A 19,354-nucleotide genomic window follows, 5' to 3' on the forward strand; every position below is an offset into this window, starting at 1 on the left:
ATCAGGCACAGATTAACACCTCCCAGCAAGAGATTTTCCCAGGCTCAGGCAGGCCTTCAAATGCTAATGAAGGTGATCAGCTGAAACATTCACACCTAACTGCAGCAGGGAAGAGCTCTTTGCCCCACCCCAGCCATTCCACAGACATATAAAGCCAGGGTCCTAATTCCAACAGACCTCACTCCCTCTGAGGATGCTTGCCATAGATGCAGGCGAAATGTCAGGAGAGAATGCCTCTAGAACATGGCCATATAGCCCGAAAAAACCCACAAGAACCTAGTGATTCCAGCCATGAAAGCCTTCGACAATACAGTTTTTGTTCTCGTTCTCAAAACCCTAAGACTTCATTTGATTTCAATTACTCTTCTGCTAAGCGTGTGCACCATACACAAGCGCACACACGCTTGGTACCACACGGCACAGAACAAAACCAAAGTGTCCCATTCTCCCGAAGCAGCGTCAGACTTCCGACTGGAAGGGTCAGGCTCCGGTGATGAGTCCGGCGAGTGTGCCGGAGGAGAACAAGAGTGTGCAAGAAGGCGGGCTTGTCTGTCTGCGGAGAGCTTCCTTCCTTCTGGTGGAAATGGAGAAACAAAACGGAAGCAAAAGCAACACCATCACCAACGCAGATACACTTTTATCTCTAAATTAGTAGAAACCAGCTCAGCACAAACTCTCCAGATATAAATACTGGTGGCTCAGTCGGAGAAATAATAAAATAAAATAAAAATAAAATAGAGAAGATAAAAATCCTAAAATCAAAAGGCGCGACACGTCAGAAGGACCCGTGGAAATACTGAGTGCTGCAGCCGCTGCCAGGCCGGGCCGGCTCCGTTGACGTGGCAGGGCCCGTGGCGGGGGGGGGGGGGGCGAGGGGGCGGAGAAGAAGGCGCAATGAGGGGGGGCCCCCCTTCGGCCAGCCCCCCCCCCCCGTGTCCTTGGCTGGGCAGCGTGTGCGGAGGCGGAGGGGGGGGGGCAACGCGAGGCAGTGGAGGTGGAGGAGGAGGAGGAGGAGGAGGAAGGGTCATCCTGCTTCACTGGGGGGCTAGTGCAAATAGTCGTCCACTCTGGCAAAGGAGCAGGAGCCCAAGCCCACGCGCGCCATCAGCCGCAAGCACTCCGAGGCCTGGCCCAGCGCAAGCAGCAAGGGCGGCTGCTTTGGCAGGTTCTGAGACTCTGAAAGGTAAAGAGAGAGAGAGAGAGAGAGAGAGGAGACATTACAACACCTGGGACCACTTGCACCCCTTCCTCTCCGGCCACCCCCACGACCCCAGGAACTAATCGAGCTCTTCGTGGCATAAACTGGCCTCACGTCTTGTGTTTTGGTCTCTCTCCTGGGTGACTTATGTGTATTATATAGGAATGCTTTGATATGTATGAGGGTTGAATAAAAAGTAATGCTTCCACCTTCGTAACTCCTCAACAGATGGCAGTAAAGGTATGCGGCAGGTACTGGCTAGTTCAGTAGGCTCTCCACTACAGTTCCATTTTGGCGGGAAGCCTTAGCATTGAACAGTTGTGTTGTTACAGTGCGAAGTATGGAACCCTGCACAGACGGTCGGTCAATGTGACTTAAGCAATGTTCAGTTATTGAATTCTTGACAGCAGAAGGAGTCACACCAAGGGAGATTCATCAGAGAATGCAAGCTGTTTATGGTGATTGTGTTGATGAGAGTACTGTGTGTCATTGGGCGAGTAAGTTTAAAGATATTAAGGTGGGAACATGTAAGACTGTAGGTTTTATATAGCAATATTAAATGATCACTCACAAGCCACCCCCACGACCCCAGGAACTAATCAAGCTCTTCGTGGCATAAACTGGCCTCACGTCTTCTGTTTTGGTCTCTGTCCTGGGTGACTTATGTGTATTATATAGGAATGCTTTGATATGTATGAGGGTTGAATAAAAAGTAATGCTTCCACCTTCGTAACTCCTCAACAGATGGCAGTAAAGGTATGCGGCAGGTACTGGCTAGTTCAGTAGGCTCTCCACTACAGTTCCATTTTGGCGGGAAGCCTTAGCATTGAACAGTTGTGTTGTTACAGTGCGAAGTACAGAACGCTGCACAGACGGTCGGTCAATGCAACTTAAGCACCGTATGCGGCAGGTACTGGCTAGTTCAGTAGGCTCTCCACTACAGTTCCATTTTGGCAGGAAGCCTTAGCATTGAATAGTTGCGTTGTTAAAGTGCGAAGTATGGAATCCTGCGCAGACAGTCGGTCAAAGCAACTTAAGCACCGTATGTGGTAGGTACTGGCTAGTTCAGTAGGCTCTCCTCTGCAGTTCCATTTTGGTGGGAAGCCTTAGCATTGAATGGACCTTTGTAACTCTTCAACAGATGGCAGTACTGGTATGCGGCAGGTACTGGCTAGTTCAGTAGGCTCTCCACTATAGTTCAATGCTAAGGCTTCCTGTGGTAATAATATATTGTATGCACATATAATATTGATAATATTATAAGGTAATACATGTAATATGACTAATAATATTACAGTATAGTGATATAGTACAATATAGTAATATATAATAATATAATATATACTAATAATATAATATATCGTATGTACATATAACTTGTGAGCCGCTCTGAGTCCCTTTCGGGACTCATACGTAAATATTATTGTAATGAGTGATCTCTGTCAAGAAGAGTACCCAATGTGTCCCCAGGTGTCCTCGAGCAGTAATGAGTGCTTCTGTGTAAAAGAGGCGCGTATCAGCAGAAAGGCAACGTCATGAATTGCAGCTTGCCATGAATTGCACTTACCCAAAATCGCGCTATTGAGTGCAGCACACACAGGTTCCCTCTGGATGGGATCCAGCTGCTGACCAACCGGACAGTTCCAGGGGTCAGAATAGGCAAGCAGGCTGAATGCATCCTGAGGGAGAGGAGAGAGGTTCCAACAGCCCTTCACTACACACAGAGAGAATCCGAGAATCCTCGAGTTGGAAGAGACCTGGCGGGCCACCTGGTCCAACCCCATTCTGCCAAGAAGCAGGACAATCGCATTCAAAGCACCCCTGACAGATGGCCACCCAGCCTCCACCACACTCCGAGGCAGAGAGTTCCACTGCTGAACAGCCCTTCTCACAGCCAGGAAGTCCTTCCTCATGTTCAGGCGGAATCTCCTTTCTTGTACTTTGAACCCTTGCGTCCTAGTCTCCGGGGCAGCAGAAAGGAAGCCTGCTCCCTCCTCCCTATGGCTCCTAGAATCACAGACCACTAAGGCCTTGCATGGTCTGGGGCCGATGTACCTGAGGGACCGCCTCACCCCCTCCCAACCCCAGAGATCCCTCCGTTCTGAGGACCAAGATCTGTTGGAAATGTCCAGTGTCAAGACCTTGCGACTAACAGCAACCAGACGCAGAGCCTTTACAGCAGTGGCACCATCGCTCTGGAATACTCTGCCACCTGAAGTCCGTGCCTTGCGGGACTTATCAACGTTCCGCAGGGCATGTAAGACATATCTGTTTCGACAGGCCTTTGATCTCTGATATTGTTGTTTTTAAATTGTTTTTAAATTACATTCGATTTTAGCTTGTTCTTGTAAGCCGCTCCGAGTCCCAGGGGAGTGGCAGCATACAAGTTTGAATAATAAATAAATAAATAAACAAATAAATGTGTCGTAATGCTTCCCTCTCTTGTTTTGAGTACATATGGTGCTAGATTAAAAATGCTGCCAGGTAGCCTAGACAATCTGGTAACGAAAGGCAGCAGCAGCAGCCGCCATTATTCTGGAGAAACGCACCTGTAGCATTTTTTTATGTGTTGTGTTCTTCCCATATTCCCGGCACAGCTGTTCGCTCAGGCTCTGCAGCTCTCGCCCAAACTGGATCATCCGCTCGGTGGCAGCGTGGTTCCCTCCGCAGAGCTGCCTCTGAGGACAGCCGTCTTCTAGAACAGAGGAAAGATCTTGGAAGTGGAGGCGGACGGAGGAAATCAATGTCCCCCCCCCCCCTTCGATCTCCACCTTTCCATAAAAGATGTTCCAGTGGAGCCAACGACAACGGCAGCCCCATCACAGACCCGTCACCAAAAGCATGACCCAAAGCTCGTTTTGACTTCAGAATTTCCACCCCTGGCTCAGTGAAGACATCTGCCCTTGCGCTATGCTACTCTGCTGCTGAGTGTGCATGCCCAGTGTGGAACACATCTCACCACACTAAAACAGTGGATGTGGCTCTTCATGAGACATGGAGTGTCTGCGCCCCACACCCCTGGAGAAATTACACTGCTTAGCCGGTATTGCACCACCTGACATCCGCTAGGAAGAAGCAGCCAATAGTGAAAGGACCAAGGCAGAGACATCGCCAGCTCATCCCTTGTTTGGGTATCAGCCGGCACATCAACGACTTAAATCTAGAAATAGTTTTCTAAGATCTACAGAGACACTCGCTGGAACACCTCAGCAAGCGAGAGTCCAAAAGTGGCAGGCTCAAACCCAGAACCTCAACTAATGGCTGATACCCAATGAGAGACTCCCCCTGGGCACACAGAGGACTGGGTAACTTGGAAGGCGCTGAACAGACTGCACTCTGGCACCACGAGATGCAGAGCCAACCTCAAGAAATGGGGCTACAAAGTGGAATCCACGACATGCGAGTGCGGAGAAGAGCAAACCACTGACCACCTGCTGCCATGCACCCTGAGCCCTGCCACATGATGCACAATGGAGGACCTTCTTGCAGCAACACCAGAGGCACTCAAGTGGCCAGAGACTGGTCAAAGGACATTTAATCAACTAACAGACCCACACATTTTGTATTTTCTCTGTTTGTTTGCTTTGTTCTGTTAGAAATGTAATATAATTGACTGGCTGCCCTGACACGAGAAATAAATAAAATAACCCCGGGCTCCAGCCGCACCAACATCCAGTCTACATCTCCTTGATCAAAAGTTTGCTAAATATCACTTCTTGTGTACTTTATGATGCAAGCCTCCTCTTCTGCCCTTAAAATCAGCCTCAAGCTCTAACAGCACTTATTTGTTGAGATCTACATGACTTTCTGGATCAGTCTTTGAGAGCTTTTGCATTTCGCACCTGTGTTAGACAGAAAGCTGGAAGAACGACATCCTGGTTGATGTGAAAAACAGACACAGCCTTAGGCCAGATCAGAACCCAAACTGGCCATTGCAGTCACTTACACTACTTAGAAAATAATCTTGCTGATTATAGAATGCCCACTAACATGACTTGGGGTCCAAAGATTTGCCCAGTTTTAGTAAAAGGTACTTTTACAAGTTCTAAAATGATGCACCCCAGAGGTTATGGAGGTGGTCAAGGTGCTACCAAACCCCTCGCCATTGCTCACTCCGGATCAGGATATATGTCGCCAGGAAACACTCCTGAGCAGAAGGAAAGGAGCCAAGGACACCAAGAGGCATGCCTGCCTAAGCTGGGCCTTGGAAAACCAGCTCCCTCCAAACGCAGCCCAACTCCGGAATGTTCTGTGTGAGGTCCTAGAAAGGTGCCAGGCTGACCAATAACTCAGAAGCCACACAAAGCAGGAACGGTCATTACCTCATTTTCTCTCTCTACACCAGCGTTTCTCAACCTGGGGGTTAGGATCCCTGGGGGTGGTCGCGAGGGGGTGTCAGAGGGGTCGCCAAAGACCCATCAGAAAGGTGGAAGGTGAACTACATCTCCCCTAAATCACTGTCAATTCATCCCAAATCCCTCCAGTACATTCTGTTGGTCATGGGGGTTCTGTGTTGGAAGTTTGGACCAATTCTATCGTTGGTGGGGTTCAAGGGACTCTTTGATTGTAGGTGAACTATAAATCTCAGCAACTACAACTCCCAAATACAGAGCTTTAATTTCCCCAAACTCCACCAGTGTTCACATTTGGGCATATTGAGTATTCGTGTGAAGTTTGGTCCAGATCTATTATTGTTTGAGTCCACAGTGTGCTCTGGATGTAGGTGAACTACAACTCCAAAACTCAAGGTCAATGCCCACCAAACCCTTCCAATATTTTCTGTTGGGCATGAGAGTTCTGTGTGCCAAATTTGGTTCAGTTCCATTCCTGGTGGAGTTCAGAATGCTCTTTGATTGGAGGTGAACTACAAATCTCAGCAACTACAACTCCCAAATGACAAAATCAGTGCCCCCCCCCCACTCCACAAAATATATAATATTTTTATACAAGAACATTCAACATAAAAACATTCAACAGTGACTATTTGGCAAATTAGATCTGATTCAAATGTGGGCGTATCGGGTATTTGTGCCAAGTTTGATCCACTGAATTAAAATACATCTTCCATATCAGTTATTTATATGATGATTCCTAACAGTAACAAAATTGCAGTTATGAAGTAGCAACGAAAATAATTTCATGGTTGGGGGTCAGCACAACATATTGAACTGTATTAAGGGGTCGCGGCATCAGAAAGGTTGAGAACCACTGCTCTTCATACACACGCACACACACACACTCTACTGTTTTCTAAAAAGGGGGAAAGTGCATGCACCCTACCCATGCTGGAATCATCTGTCTGAAGGATCTCTTCATGCTTGTAAGTGCCATTCATGATCCTTGTAGCAGAATTTTCCAAGACTCCATTGGGGTAGTGCTCTGCCTCCATCTCCATCTCACTGTCACTGCATTCAGGGGGAAAAAGAAAACACTGGAATCACTAGGTTCTTGTGGGTTTTTTCAGGCTATAGGGCCATGTTCTAGCGGCATTTCTCCTGACGTTTCGCCTGCATCTATGGCAAGCATCCTCAGAGGGAGTGAGGTCCTGGAATACTCCAGGAAATACACAGTGGACTGGTAAGACCACCGCAGCCAATGACTGAAACACTCTGCTGGATAATCCTGCATTCTGGATAGACTTTTGTAGTAAAAAATAACATTTCTCCTGAATACCATTAAATTGGCAGGGATTGTGTTTGCTGATTGTGTTGAGTGAGTGGGCTTATTAACAAAAGACCCTCCCTCATAAATGTACAGCAGAGTAATCTAGAGCAGCAGCAGCAGCAGCGTGACCCAGCATCAGTAGCTGAACAAAGACACAGACCAATGTGATCTCTCCCACAGGAAGCATTTCTTTGCAGCAAAATAATATAGTTGCACTATTTACAAGAACAAGGTTTCCACAACACAAATAAAGTCCTTTATACTTGCTTCTTTGTTTCCACGCTGGGCTTCTTTCTTATGCAGATAAACAGCTTTGCTCTCATGGAGCCTCTTCTCACACCAAACTTATACAGGAGCTTCACACAGTAGCTGCACGCTGGAGCTCCATGCATGAGCTTTACACACAAGGCCTTCAACCTGGGGCTTCCTCTCACTGAAACTTCTCACACCAGGCCTTCTCATACTGAGACCTACCTCACAGAGGCCTTTCTCTCACTGAGGCCATCTCACACACTGATGCGAACTGAGGCCTTCTCATACTGAGGGCTCTCTCAGACTGACACCTGTCTCCCACTTTAGGCAAACTAACCCTGAGACCTTCTCATACTGAGGGCTCTCTCAGACTGACACCTTTCTCCCACTTTAGGCAAACTAACCCTGAGGCCTCCTCATACTGAGGGCTCTCTCAGACTGACACCTTTTTCCCACTGAGGCAAACTAACCCTGAGGCCTCCTCATACTGAGGGCTCTCTCAGACTGACACCTTTCTCCCACTTTAGGCAAACTAACCCTGAGACCTTTTCACACTGAGGGCTCTCTCAGACTGACACCTTTCTCCCACTTTAGATAAACTAACCCTGAGGCCTCCTCATACTGAGGACTCTCTCAGACTGACACCTTTCTCCCACTGAGGCAAACTAACCCTGAGGCCTCCTCATACTGAGGGCTCTCTCAGACTGACACCTTTCTCCCACTTTAGGCAAACTAACCCTGAGGCCTTCTCATACTGAGGGCTCTCTCAGACTGACACCTTTCTCCCACTGAGGCAAACTAACCCTGAGGCCTCCTCATACTGAGGGCTCTCTCAGACTGACACCTTTCTCCCACTGAGGCAAACTAACCCTGAGGCCTCCTCATACTGAGGGCTCTCTCAGACTGACACCTTTCTCCCACTTTAGGCAAACTAACCCTGAGGCCTTCTCATACTGAGGGCTCTCTCAGACTGACACCTTTCTCCCACTGAGGCAAACTAACCCTGAGGCCTCCTCATACTGAGGGCTCTCTCAGACTGACACCTTTCTCCCACTTTAGGCAAACTAACCCTGAGGCCTTCTCATACTGAGGGCTCTCTCAGACTGACACCTTTTTCCCACTGAGGCAAACTAACCCTGAGGCCTCCTCATACTGAGGGCTCTCTCAGACTGACACCTGTCTCCCACTTTAGGCAAACTAACCCTGAGGCCTCCTCATACTGAGGGCTCTCTCAGACTGACACCTTTCTCCCACTTTAGGCAAACTAACCCTGAGGCCTTCTCATACTGAGGGCTCTCTCAGACTGACACCTTTCTCCCACTGAGGCAAACTAACCCTGAGGCCTCATACTGAGGGCTCTCTCAGACGGACACCTTTCTCCCACTTTAGGCAAACTAACCCTGAGGCCTCCTCATACTGAGGACTCTCTCAGACTGACACCTTTCTCCCAGTGAGGCAAACTAACCCTGAGGCCTCCTCATACTGAGGGCTCTCTCAGACTGACACCTTTCTCCCACTGAGGCAAACTAACACTGAGGCCTTCTCATACTGAGGGCTGTTTCAGACTGACACCTTTCTCCCACTGAGGCAAACTAACAATGACGCATTCTCATACTGAGGGCTCTCTCAGACTGAAGGCTACTAAGCTACAGGCACACCTGCTTATAAAGAACTACAGCTTTTACTTAGTCATGGCATCCATTTAGCCCTTGCAGTGCTTGAGTCACATTTTTGTAATCAAAAATACCTAGTTAACATTTAATATTTCTGACAGATGGTGCCCTGCAATTTACTGCAGCAGCTTCTCTAAACAGACACATTCCAGATGTGTTGAGAGTTCTTATAATCTTGCTGGCAGGATTTCTAGTCCAACACACCTGGAGGACCCCCTTCTGACGTAAGCACACACCTTGGCATTAAGACGCACAATGTAGCAACAGTTTCCAAACTGGTTAACCAGCCGGCCATGAGACTGTTTGCCTAGAGGAGCAAGCCGCGTCCTTCCTTGGGTTCTACCTGGTTTCCTGGTTGCTGGTGCTGCTGTGCTGCTGCGACTTGGTGGAATCTGTGGAGTTGGACTCTGAATAGTTCACTGACGAAGGCGACGATGAGGAAGAGGAGGATGACGATGAACTCAGTGCAGGGTATTTACTGTGGCTCTGTTTGCTTTTTATGGACGCAACTCCATTACTACAGCTGGGGCTCTCTGCTCCTGGAAACAGAAGGAAAAGGGTCAAGGCAGAGGCTCTCCTCTCTTCTCTCCTTACAAGGATCTTTACGTTGTGCCCGGGGTCCAAAGAGAAACCCCAGAAATGGCCCAGTGAGGGCTCTGCATGCTCAACCAACACAGAACGGTGAATGGAAACACAGCTGAGGCAAGAAAGAGAGTGAGTCTGCTGGAACAAGGCACATCCTTCCGGGTCACATCGTATGCCGTACGTACTGCTTTCCTCAAGAACAGAGAAGCATCCCGAGCTCTGAAGATCACCTGGGAAGGAATCCCACTGGACCATTGCAGTGCACCCAAATACCTGGGAGTCACCCTGGACCGTGCTCTGACCTACAAGAAGCACTGCCTGGACATCAAGCAAAAAGTGGGCGCTAGAAACAATATCATACGAAAGCTGACTGGCACAACCTGGGGATCACAACCAGATACAGTGAAGACATCTGCCCTTGCGCTGTGCTACTCTGCTGCTGAGTATGCATGCCCAGAGTGGAACACATCTCACCACGCTAAAACAGTGGATGTGGCTCTTAATGAGTCATGCCGCATTATCACGGGGTGTCTGCGCCCCACACCACTGGAGAAATTACACTGCTTAGCCGGTATTGCACCACCTGACATCCACCGGGAAGGAGCAGCCAATAGTGAAAGGACCAAGGCAAAGACATCTCCAGCTCATCCCCTGTTTGGGTATCAGCCAGCACGCCGACGACTTAAATCAAGAAATAGTTTTCTAAGATCTACAGAGACACTCGCTGGAACACCTCAGCAAGCGAGAGTCCAAAAGTGGCAGGCCCAAACCCAGCACCTCAACCAATGGCTGATATCAGATGAGAGACTCCCCCCTGGGCACACAGAGGACTGGGCGACTTGGAAGGCGCTGAACAGACTGCGCTCTGGCACCACGAGATGCAGAGCCAACCTTAGGAAATGGGGCCACAAAGTGGAATCCTCGGCATGCGAGTGTGGAGAAGAGCAAACCACTGACCACCTGCTGCAGTGCGGCCTGGGCCCTGCCACATGCACGATGGGGGACTTTCTTGCAGCAACACCAGAGGCACTCCAAGTGGCCAGATACTGGTCAAAGGACATTTAACCAAATACCAAACTCACAAGCTGTGTATTTTTCTGTCTGTTTGCTTGTTCTGTTAGAAATGTAATATATAATGGACTGGCTGCTCTGACACGACAAATAAAATAAATAACTGCTTTCCTTTGCAACACAATCTTGCTGTTGAATGTGTTGGGCGAGTGGGCTTATTAAGAAAAGACCCTCCTCATAATTGGACAGCGGAGTAACTTCTCAGCAGCAGTGTGGCCCAGCACACCTGTCGCCCAAAGCAATACAAAGAACAAAATCACACAGAGACCCATGTGATCCTTTCCTTTGGAGTGAAATAATACAGTTGCACTATTTACAATAACAAGCTTTCTATAACACAGATAAACAAATACACAGTAGCTTTGCACGCAGCAGCCTTCACACTGGAGCGTTCTTACATGAGGCTTCTCTCACACAGAGGTTTATCTCACAATACTCAGGACGACACCAGATTGGATCAATAGCTCTAAAAAGGCTTTGGCCTACTCACTCTCCTCAGGACGACACTAGCTTTGGCCCACTCACTCTAACAGACTTCGGCCTGCTAACTCTTCAAGTGCTTAACTCACACTTTTGGAATCAAAAATACCCAGTTAATTTTAATACTTCTGACAGAATAGACCTATCTGTTTATTTTATATAGAAAGCAATAATCTTTGGCATTGGTTCCACAGAACCCTTGAATTCCACAAAAGCATCAGAGGGATTCCATGAGGGGAAAAATCTTTAAAGCCTTTTTAAAATCCAGGCCAGAGTATGAAGTTTTTATTGAAATGCAATGTACCTCTTCTTTAAAAGCAAAATCTGAATCTCTGTATTTCTAATTTACAACATTATACAAAACACCCAGGCAATAGAAGTTGATGGAAGACATAAGAAGTGTGTAGGTTCACAATGTTTAGGGACAGAAAGAGGAAGGAAGGAAGGAAGGAAGGAAGGAAGGAAGGAAGGAAGGAAGGAAGGAAGGAAGGAAGGAAGGAAGGAAGGAAGGAAGGAAGGGGCAAGCCTATTCCATGCACGGTAATGCAAACCATACAACTTTATTTTCCAAATGGCAATGTCTGTTGTGGCTCAGCTTGACTCTGAGTCTAAAGCTGAGCTCTGTGAGCCAGAATTCCTATAGGATGAGGATGATGGGTTACAGGTTTCTGTATATGTTTCAGACAGGGCTGACGGTGGGGCTGCTGAAGGGGAAACAGTCAGTCAGTTCCCAGGGGGAAAGAATGTTAGTGAGACTGATAACGAGAGTGAATTCCCACACAGCCAGGTGGAGATGTCTTTGCCTTCTCACAATGATCCGGTCCAGTTGGACCAAGATAAGGGGTTACATAGCCTTGAAGATAATAAATTAATGAGCAGGCAAGATTGTCTGCAATTAAGGCTCCGGAGAAGCACTCGCTTGACCAGCAAGCGAGAAGCCAAGGAGGCCAAGGGTCAACGCAATGTGTTCATGTCTGCAAAGGATATTTAGCCTTGTAGCTGACAAGCAGGGGCTTTCAGTCCAATGTAGCTCTTCTCATGCAAACTTCTGTGGATTAACTTTGGCTTTTAGCAGCACGCTTCTGGCTTCCTGAGTCTGGGATTTGGGCCTTGTTTTCAACTGTGTTCTATGGAGTCTTGTTTGACCATTGCTAAAGGATTATGCTTCATGGTTTTTGCCTTTGGGTCTTGGGAACTGTCTTTGCATTTAAGCCTTTGACCTGCCTATGGATGTTATGCATTTCATATGCACTGTTTTGATTTTACCTTTTCCTCACTAAACTACAAAACCTACAGCTTTGGTGTGGTGGTGCCTGGAGGAAGGTGAAAACTACCCTGAGTTGCAACAGTGTCCAGAATGTAGGTCAGGCATTCCAATCCTGGCTGAAAGAAATAACGAGAAACATGCCAAGTAACTGCCTGACACAGCAAAGCAGGGAAGACTTACCAGTACTGTGAATGTGCAAGTTATTACAGCCGTGCCTGGGGCTGAGGTTGGGGGAGTTGGGGTAGCTGTCCTGGGATTTGGGGCTGCGGGCGCTAAAACATCGTACTTCACTGTCGGTTCCGTTTACCATCTCCACAAACTGCCTGCACCTATGAACAAGGGGGAAAGATATGGGGCCTGGTTTAACCCCCAGCTGTTCTGCATGGCACGCCGCACCCCTGGTTTCCTTCTTAACAGGCTTTGAACACGTTGCTTTACTTTATTCCTATCCCACTTTTCTCGCCCTTGCAGGGGACTCAGCGCGGTGTGTGAACATACTCACTTGAGCATGAAGAGGAGGTTGGGATTGTGCTCTAGAAGTCCCGGGTAGAGCTGCTGTGTGGCTTCAATGGCTTCCCCCACTCTTCCTGCCAAAACCAGCTTTTGTATTCCTAGAGGCGACAGGAGGAATCACTGAGGTGAGCGCTGCCCGACTCTTCCAGGGATAAGAAGCAAGGCAGAATCCCATAGACAGGTTACAGACAAAACAGGTTCTATATGTTTGTTCCTAAGTTATATCTGTACAGAAGTCAGAACAGGGGCATCTTTGAAGCGTAACTCCAGCCACATACATACATCTCATAGCTTTGGATGGCATAGGGAAGAGTGAACGCTCCTGTAATGCTTGTTTGGCTGTCTGTGCCCTTGTTCAGAAGACTTCACTTCACTTCCTGTCCCTTGAATTTTGTCAGGTTTTACAATGTATTTATTATTTATTTACTTTACTTTACTTATATACCGCTGTTCTCGGCCCAAGGGCGACTCACAGCGGTTCACAACCAATAAAAACAGCAATAATTCAATGCAATAATGTAATAACAATTAAGAAATTAACATATTACCCAAACAATAAACAACTACTACATTAACCAATCACTATTGTCTCATCATCCAAAAACATAATCCAGAATTCATCATCCATTGTTCCATTCCTATGTTCATTGCCAATCACTGCACTAGTTATTCGAACGCCTGCACAAACAGCCAGGTCTTCAGTTTTTTGCGGAATACCATTAGAGATGGTGCTAGCCTAATGTCCGTGGGAAGGGCGTTCCACAGCCGAGGAGCCACCACCGAGAAGGCCCTATCTCTCGTCCCCGCCAGCCAAGCTTGAGAAGCAGGCGGGATCGAGAGCAGGGTCTCCCCGGAAGATCTCAAAGTCCTGGTGGGTTCACAGGCAGAGATGCGATCAGATAGGCATCTTGGGCCGGAACCGTTTAGGGCTTTAAAGGCCAACGCCAGCACATTGAATTGAGCCCGGTAGCAGATCGGCAACCAGTGGAGCTGGCGCAACAGGGGGGTCGTATGCTCCCTGCGTTCTGCTCCTGTTAGAATCATGGCTGCCGCACGTTGGACTAGTTGAAGCTTCCGGGCCGTCTTCAAGGGCAACCCCACGTAGAGAGCGTTGCAGTAGTCTAGGAGGGATGTAACCAGAGTGTGGACTACCGTGGCCAAGTCAGATTGTAATGTAATGTAGCTGAGTCATGCACTGTTAATGGGCTTCTATTGGAAATGCTGAGTCATGCATTAACTGTATATAGGGAATCATTTGGGGAATGTGTTCTGGCCTAGTCCAGGTGATTGTGAATGATGCAATCCTGGGTCTGAGTTAAGTCAATGAGTTGGGAACCAATCAGAGATTGCTATGTGTAAATGTACAGAATTGTATATAAGGAAGTCATGTACAGTGTATACTCTCTCCTTGTGCTGTGATGCTATTTGCTGAAGGCTCTGTGTAATTTATTAAAGGAACCTGTCTGCTAAGAGAAGATATAACCGTGTGCTGTGGTAAGTTTGTAGTGTCATCTAGACTGGAGGGGAAACTAATAGTAAAACTGACAATAGCCGGGCAGTCAATCAGATGGTTGGATGGCCATCTGTCAGGGGTGATTTGAATGCAATATTCCTGCTTCTTGGCAGAATGGGGTTGGACTGAATGGCCCATGAGGTCTCTTCCAACTCTTTGATTCTATGATTCTATGAGCTCAAGTGTCTGTAAAAGAGTTCCAGAGTGACTGCAGTCTGTGGGAGGAGTTGACTGAAAATACTGTGCAGGAAGAAGCTACTGGAAAGTGCTGAAGTTGTGCAACTGATCTGCTGCTGAATTGTGAGATAAAGCATGACAAATTTTGAAAAAGTTGGCAGGATTGGCGATAAAGCTTCAGCGGAGCCTCCTTTTCTCCTGGTCACCCTTTCCAGAGTGAAGTTCCTTTACTCTGGGAAGATTTCTCTTACTTCTTGCTCTCTCACTCCTGTTCTTAACTATGTAAAAAGGTAAAGGTTTTCCCTTGACATTAAGTCTAGTTAGTGTCCGACTCTGGGACTCTGGGGTTCACCTCCATTTCTAAGCCAAAGAGCCAGCATTGTCCGTAGACACCTCCAAGGTCAGGTGGCCACTGATATGACTGCCTGGAGCGCTGTTCCTTTCCCGCTGGAGTGGTACCTATTGATCTACTCACATTTGCAGAAGCTGGGCCTGGCAGCGGGAACTCACCCCACTCCCCAGATTCAAGCCCGCTGCATCACCAGGAGCTCCCTTCTTAACTATGAGTCATATGTAAATTGGATGTTTGTAATTTGGGGACTACTTGTACAGACAAAGAATGAAGAAATACCTCCTTTAGACCTTGCAACTGGTGCTAGGCTACCTCACTCCAGCTACGGAGGTCTACCCTGTTCTGTCGAGAAACGTTGCATCGAGATGTTCGAGGCAAGGCTGCGCTTCTCTACATTGAAAGGAAAGACTTCCAAGTCTTTTTAAGCCTTTTAAGACTTTAAAAAAGAATTTTGGAAGAGTAGGCAAGTGTGTGCCTCAGTCTTTCACAGAATTTAGTTTGGAACGGGCAGGACACAGAAAGGAGGAATCCTGAAACAGAGAAGGTGGGCAGGACCCTGATGTTCTGCCTTCCGACCACTTTCCACTTGGCGCATCAGCCTTCAGATCCTGGACCAAAGGCACATGGCGGGCTGCCGGCAGAAGGCTTTGGGGTCAATCCTAAGGGTAAACTTACTTTGTCTGTTCTTGATGGACATCTGTTCCTCCTGGATCGTACTCTCCGTCACCCGGGCAAAGGCAGTGGCTGTGGCACAGTACCCGTGGTGGACCAGGTAAGAGGAGACCATGCTGGGAACACGGAAAACGAAGAGTCAAGAGAGGAGATCCACAGCCAAGCTGGAATAAGTGAATGTGGGGCCGGCTGGGAGTGCACCAGCTGATCTCACATGAATTTATTTATTTCAAAGTTTTATATACCGAGCTTCTCACCTCATAAGAGGGACTCAGCCCGATTTCCAACCATAAAAACACATACAATTGGTAAAATATCAAAATACACATTACAATAAAACATTAAAAAAGCACATATATTTAAAACTACAGTGGTCAGTCGTCATACTAAAATCGAATATACACCGTCTTCCATCCAGATCATTGTCTCATTCTTTGAAAGCCTGCCTCCATAACCACGACTTCACCTGTTTCAGAATGTCAGGATTGTTGGGGCGGTTCTAACCTCTGGCGGGAGAGAGTTCCAGAGTCGCGGGGCCACTACCGAGAAGGCCCTGTCCCTCGTCCCCACCAGCCGCGCTTGTGAGGCCGGCGGGACAGAGAGCAGAGCCCCTCCAGACGATCTTAGTAATCTTGATGGTTCGTAGGGGAGAATACGTTCGGAGAGGTAAACCGGGCCGGAGTCGTTTAGGGCTTTATAGGTCAACACCAACACTTTGAATTGTGCTCGGAAGCTAATTGGCAGCCAGTGGAGCTGTGACGGACTGGATGAGGGACAACAGATTGAAACTAAATCCAGACAAGACAGAGGTCCTCCTGGTCAGTCGTAAGACCGAACAAGGTACGGGGTTTCAGCCTGTGCTGGACGAGGTCACACTCCCACTAAAGGCGCAGGTTCGCAGCCTGGGTGTGATCCTGGACTCATCGCTGAGCCTGGAGCCCCAGGTCTCGGCGGTGGTCAGGGGAGCTTTTGCACAACTAAAACGTGTGCGCCAGCTGCGCCCGTACCTTGGGAAGGCTTCTTGGCTTCTTTGGCCCTGCTTCTGGCACTGAAAACAAGCCACCTTTTCTGTGGTGAACCAAGGCATTCTGGGAAGGGAATGGCCCGCTATACTTCCATGACATTCACATAAATCGGTGGTTCCCAACCTCTGCTCCTCCAGGCGTTTTAGACTTCAACTCCCAGAAATCCCAGCCATCGTTTACCAGCAGTTAGGAATCGTGGGAGCCAAAGTCCAAAACGCCTGGACGACTCAAGATTGGGAAACACCGACCTTTGTGAACCACTCAGGAATCCAGCTGGAGCTCCTCTTCATTTGAAGAGTAAAAGTTAATGAAATATTATGAACCTGACGGAAACCTTTATGGATTCTGTACACATACACATAAGGGGAAAAAAAATCAACATACCTGCATGAGAATACAAAAAAGAAATGTGTTTCAACATAAACAAATCACAAGTGGTTCTGGGCCAAATGATAAGAAGAACCATGAATGAATGTATTGTCGAAGGCTTTCATGGCCGGAATCACTGGGTTGTTGTAGGTTTTTTCAGGCTGTATGGCCATGGTCTAGAGGCATTCTCTCCTGACGTTTCGCCTGCATCTATGGCAAGCATCCTCAGGCCCTTTCCTTTTCCCCCTCAGCCGCTTAAGCCCTAGTAGCATTCTCTCCTGACGTTTCGCCTGCATCTATGGCAAGCATCCTCAGGCCCCTTCCTTTCCCCCCTCAGCCGCTTAAGCCCTAGTAGCATTCTCTCCTGACGTTTCGCCTGCATCTATGGCAAGCATCCTCAGGCCCCTTCCTTTTCCCCCTCAGCCGCTTAAGCCCTAGTAGCATTCTCTCCTGACGTTTCGCCTGCATCTATGGCAAGCATCCTCGGGCCCTTTCCTTTTCCGCCTCAGCCGCTTAAGCCCTAGTAGCATTCTCTCCTGACGTTTCGCCTGCATCTATGGCAAGCATCCTCAGGCCCTTTCCTTTTCCCCCTCAGCCGCTTAAGCCCTAGTAGCATTCTCTCCTGACGTTTCGCCTGCATCTATGGCAAGCATCCTCAGGCCCTTTCCTTTTCCCCCTCAGCCGCTTAAGCCCTAGTAGCATTCTCTCCTGACGTTTCGCCTGCATCCATGGCAAGCATCCTCAGGCCCTTTCCTTTTCCCCCTCAGCCGCTTAAGCCCTAGTAGCATTCTCTCCTGACGTTTCGCCTGCATCCATGGCAAGCATCCTCAGGCCCTTTCCTTTTCCCCCTCAGCCGTTTAAGCTCTATTTATTATTACTCTATTTATTAGAAAGCAACACAAGGAACCAAAGAGGTGCAAGGCAAGCAGCTGTCTCATGTTTTACTCACTATTTTGGTTCTGAGAGATCTCAAACACCAGGAAGGGGAGGGAAGGGAGGTGAGGGGTACCATTTGAGCACGGACAATGCTATATCAACCCCCTTTTTTATAATCCCAAAAAGAGGGAAAGGCGCACTCACTTCTGCAGCATGGCTTGCCATTCCCCTAGCTGGTCACCAATGGGAAATCTCTTAATGGTTCCCTGAATCTTTGCTCGCCACTCTCTCATATAATCTTCAATGTCAAAAACAAAGGGCTGCTGCCCAAAGTTGGCGTCCACGATCTCTCCGGGCGTCTGGAGACCCACCGTGGGGTACAGGTTGGCCTGGCAAAAGAGGAAAGCCACGTCAACACCCTTTGGGGAAGGGGGCAGCACAAGACAGGCAAAAGGTTTTCTTCAGGTGGGGGAGTTCATCTCCTTCGGGTCTCTGGCGACCCCTCTGAAACCCCCTTGTGACCCCCCCCCCGGGGTCCCGACCCCCAGGCTGTGAGGCGCTGATCCACAGGAAAGTGCTTCTCTAAGGAACGTGAGCAGCCCTTGGGACACCCAGAGCACCCAGTCCAAGACTATCCCATTCACGATGGCGTCCGTGCATTTCGGCCGCCCCCTCCCTCCTCCCTTCCGTGTGCATCTTTTATTAGAATACGGAAAACAGTTGTACTTACAGGGAGGTCTGTGAAGGCTATACCTGTGAAAGAAAAACATGAGAATGAAGACCACCAAAGGCTCCCCATTTGCCTGCAATGTCAACTGAACACATACTATATAAGGTATCAACAAAGTATAAGAGGGGTCCCAGTAGAAGCAAGCAGAGGTGAAGGAACAGAGCCTCCCACTCATGGCCATCTTCTGTGGCTCTGTGAATGGAAATCTTACATTGCAACCCTTCTAGGCTTTGTCCTCGGGCAGTGATTCCTAAACGTTGGTCCTCAACTCCCAGAAGCCCCAGCAAGCTAAGCCCACAGTGGGAAACTCTAGGAACACCCAGGAGATCCAAGTTTGGGAGCAAAGGAAATGGGAAACCACAGAGCTCGTTGGCTGTTGCTAAACTGCAACTACCTGCAGATCTCTCCATTTTCTGTGCTGGCTAGGGCTTCTGGGACATTTGTTGTTGTTGTTGTTGTTGTTCATTCGTTCAGTAATATTTGAATTATTGTATGTTTACTTTAAAGCTTTTTTATTGTATTTCTATTTGAATTAGAATGTGTTTAAATTCATATCCGGGAGGTATTCACGCGAGCCAGATTTGATCAGCTCGAGACAATGGTTAGATACGGGAGATTTAACAGTATCCCTTATAATGAACGGAGTTGTATCTGCGGGGCACCTGAAATTGAGGATATAGCACACATATTGTTTGATTGCAAATTGTATCAAAAGGTGAGGGACTTCCACCTTGGTCCATATATCAAACGGACAATGTATTGGGATTCTCACATCAGAACAACATATTTTATGTGTGGCCAAGACCCAAAAATAACGTATAAAACAGCTCTGTACTTCAGCAAAACAATACGTCTGAGAACCACCTATGTAGGGCTGATTGGGGTAAATTGTAGGGGTGATAATGAAATATGATGTATATACTCAGCTTGATCAGTT

The 19,354-nt window shown here is 48.0% G+C and overlaps 1 protein-coding gene across 2 annotated transcripts in view; it reads right to left on the bottom strand.

The window, feature by feature from the left end:
- Positions 1–617: 617 nt before the first annotated feature.
- The window catches only part of RANBP10 (RAN binding protein 10), a 54,214-nt gene continuing 35,477 nt past the window's right edge, over positions 618–19,354 (bottom strand). The window contains exons 5-14 of one of the 2 annotated variants that reach the window (XM_060787824.2): positions 18,418–18,440; positions 17,892–18,076; positions 15,421–15,533; positions 12,693–12,801; positions 12,371–12,519; positions 9,131–9,326; positions 6,479–6,603; positions 3,748–3,890; positions 2,766–2,877; positions 618–1,176 (exon numbers count right to left, since the gene is read on the bottom strand). In XM_060787824.2, coding sequence (XP_060643807.2) covers positions 1,046–1,176; positions 2,766–2,877; positions 3,748–3,890; positions 6,479–6,603; positions 9,131–9,326; positions 12,371–12,519; positions 12,693–12,801; positions 15,421–15,533; positions 17,892–18,076; positions 18,418–18,440 — 1,286 coding nt within the window. In that variant the 3' untranslated portion in view covers positions 618–1,045. Of the gene's footprint in view, positions 1,177–2,765; positions 2,878–3,747; positions 3,894–6,478; positions 6,604–9,130; positions 9,327–12,370; positions 12,520–12,692; positions 12,802–15,420; positions 15,534–17,891; positions 18,077–18,417; positions 18,441–19,354 lie in introns of both variants that reach the window. The other variant, XM_060787823.2, reaches the window with a different exon arrangement.

This window comes from Anolis sagrei, chromosome 8, assembly GCF_037176765.1.
Source record: "Anolis sagrei isolate rAnoSag1 chromosome 8, rAnoSag1.mat, whole genome shotgun sequence".
NCBI lineage: Eukaryota > Metazoa > Chordata > Lepidosauria > Squamata > Dactyloidae > Anolis > Anolis sagrei.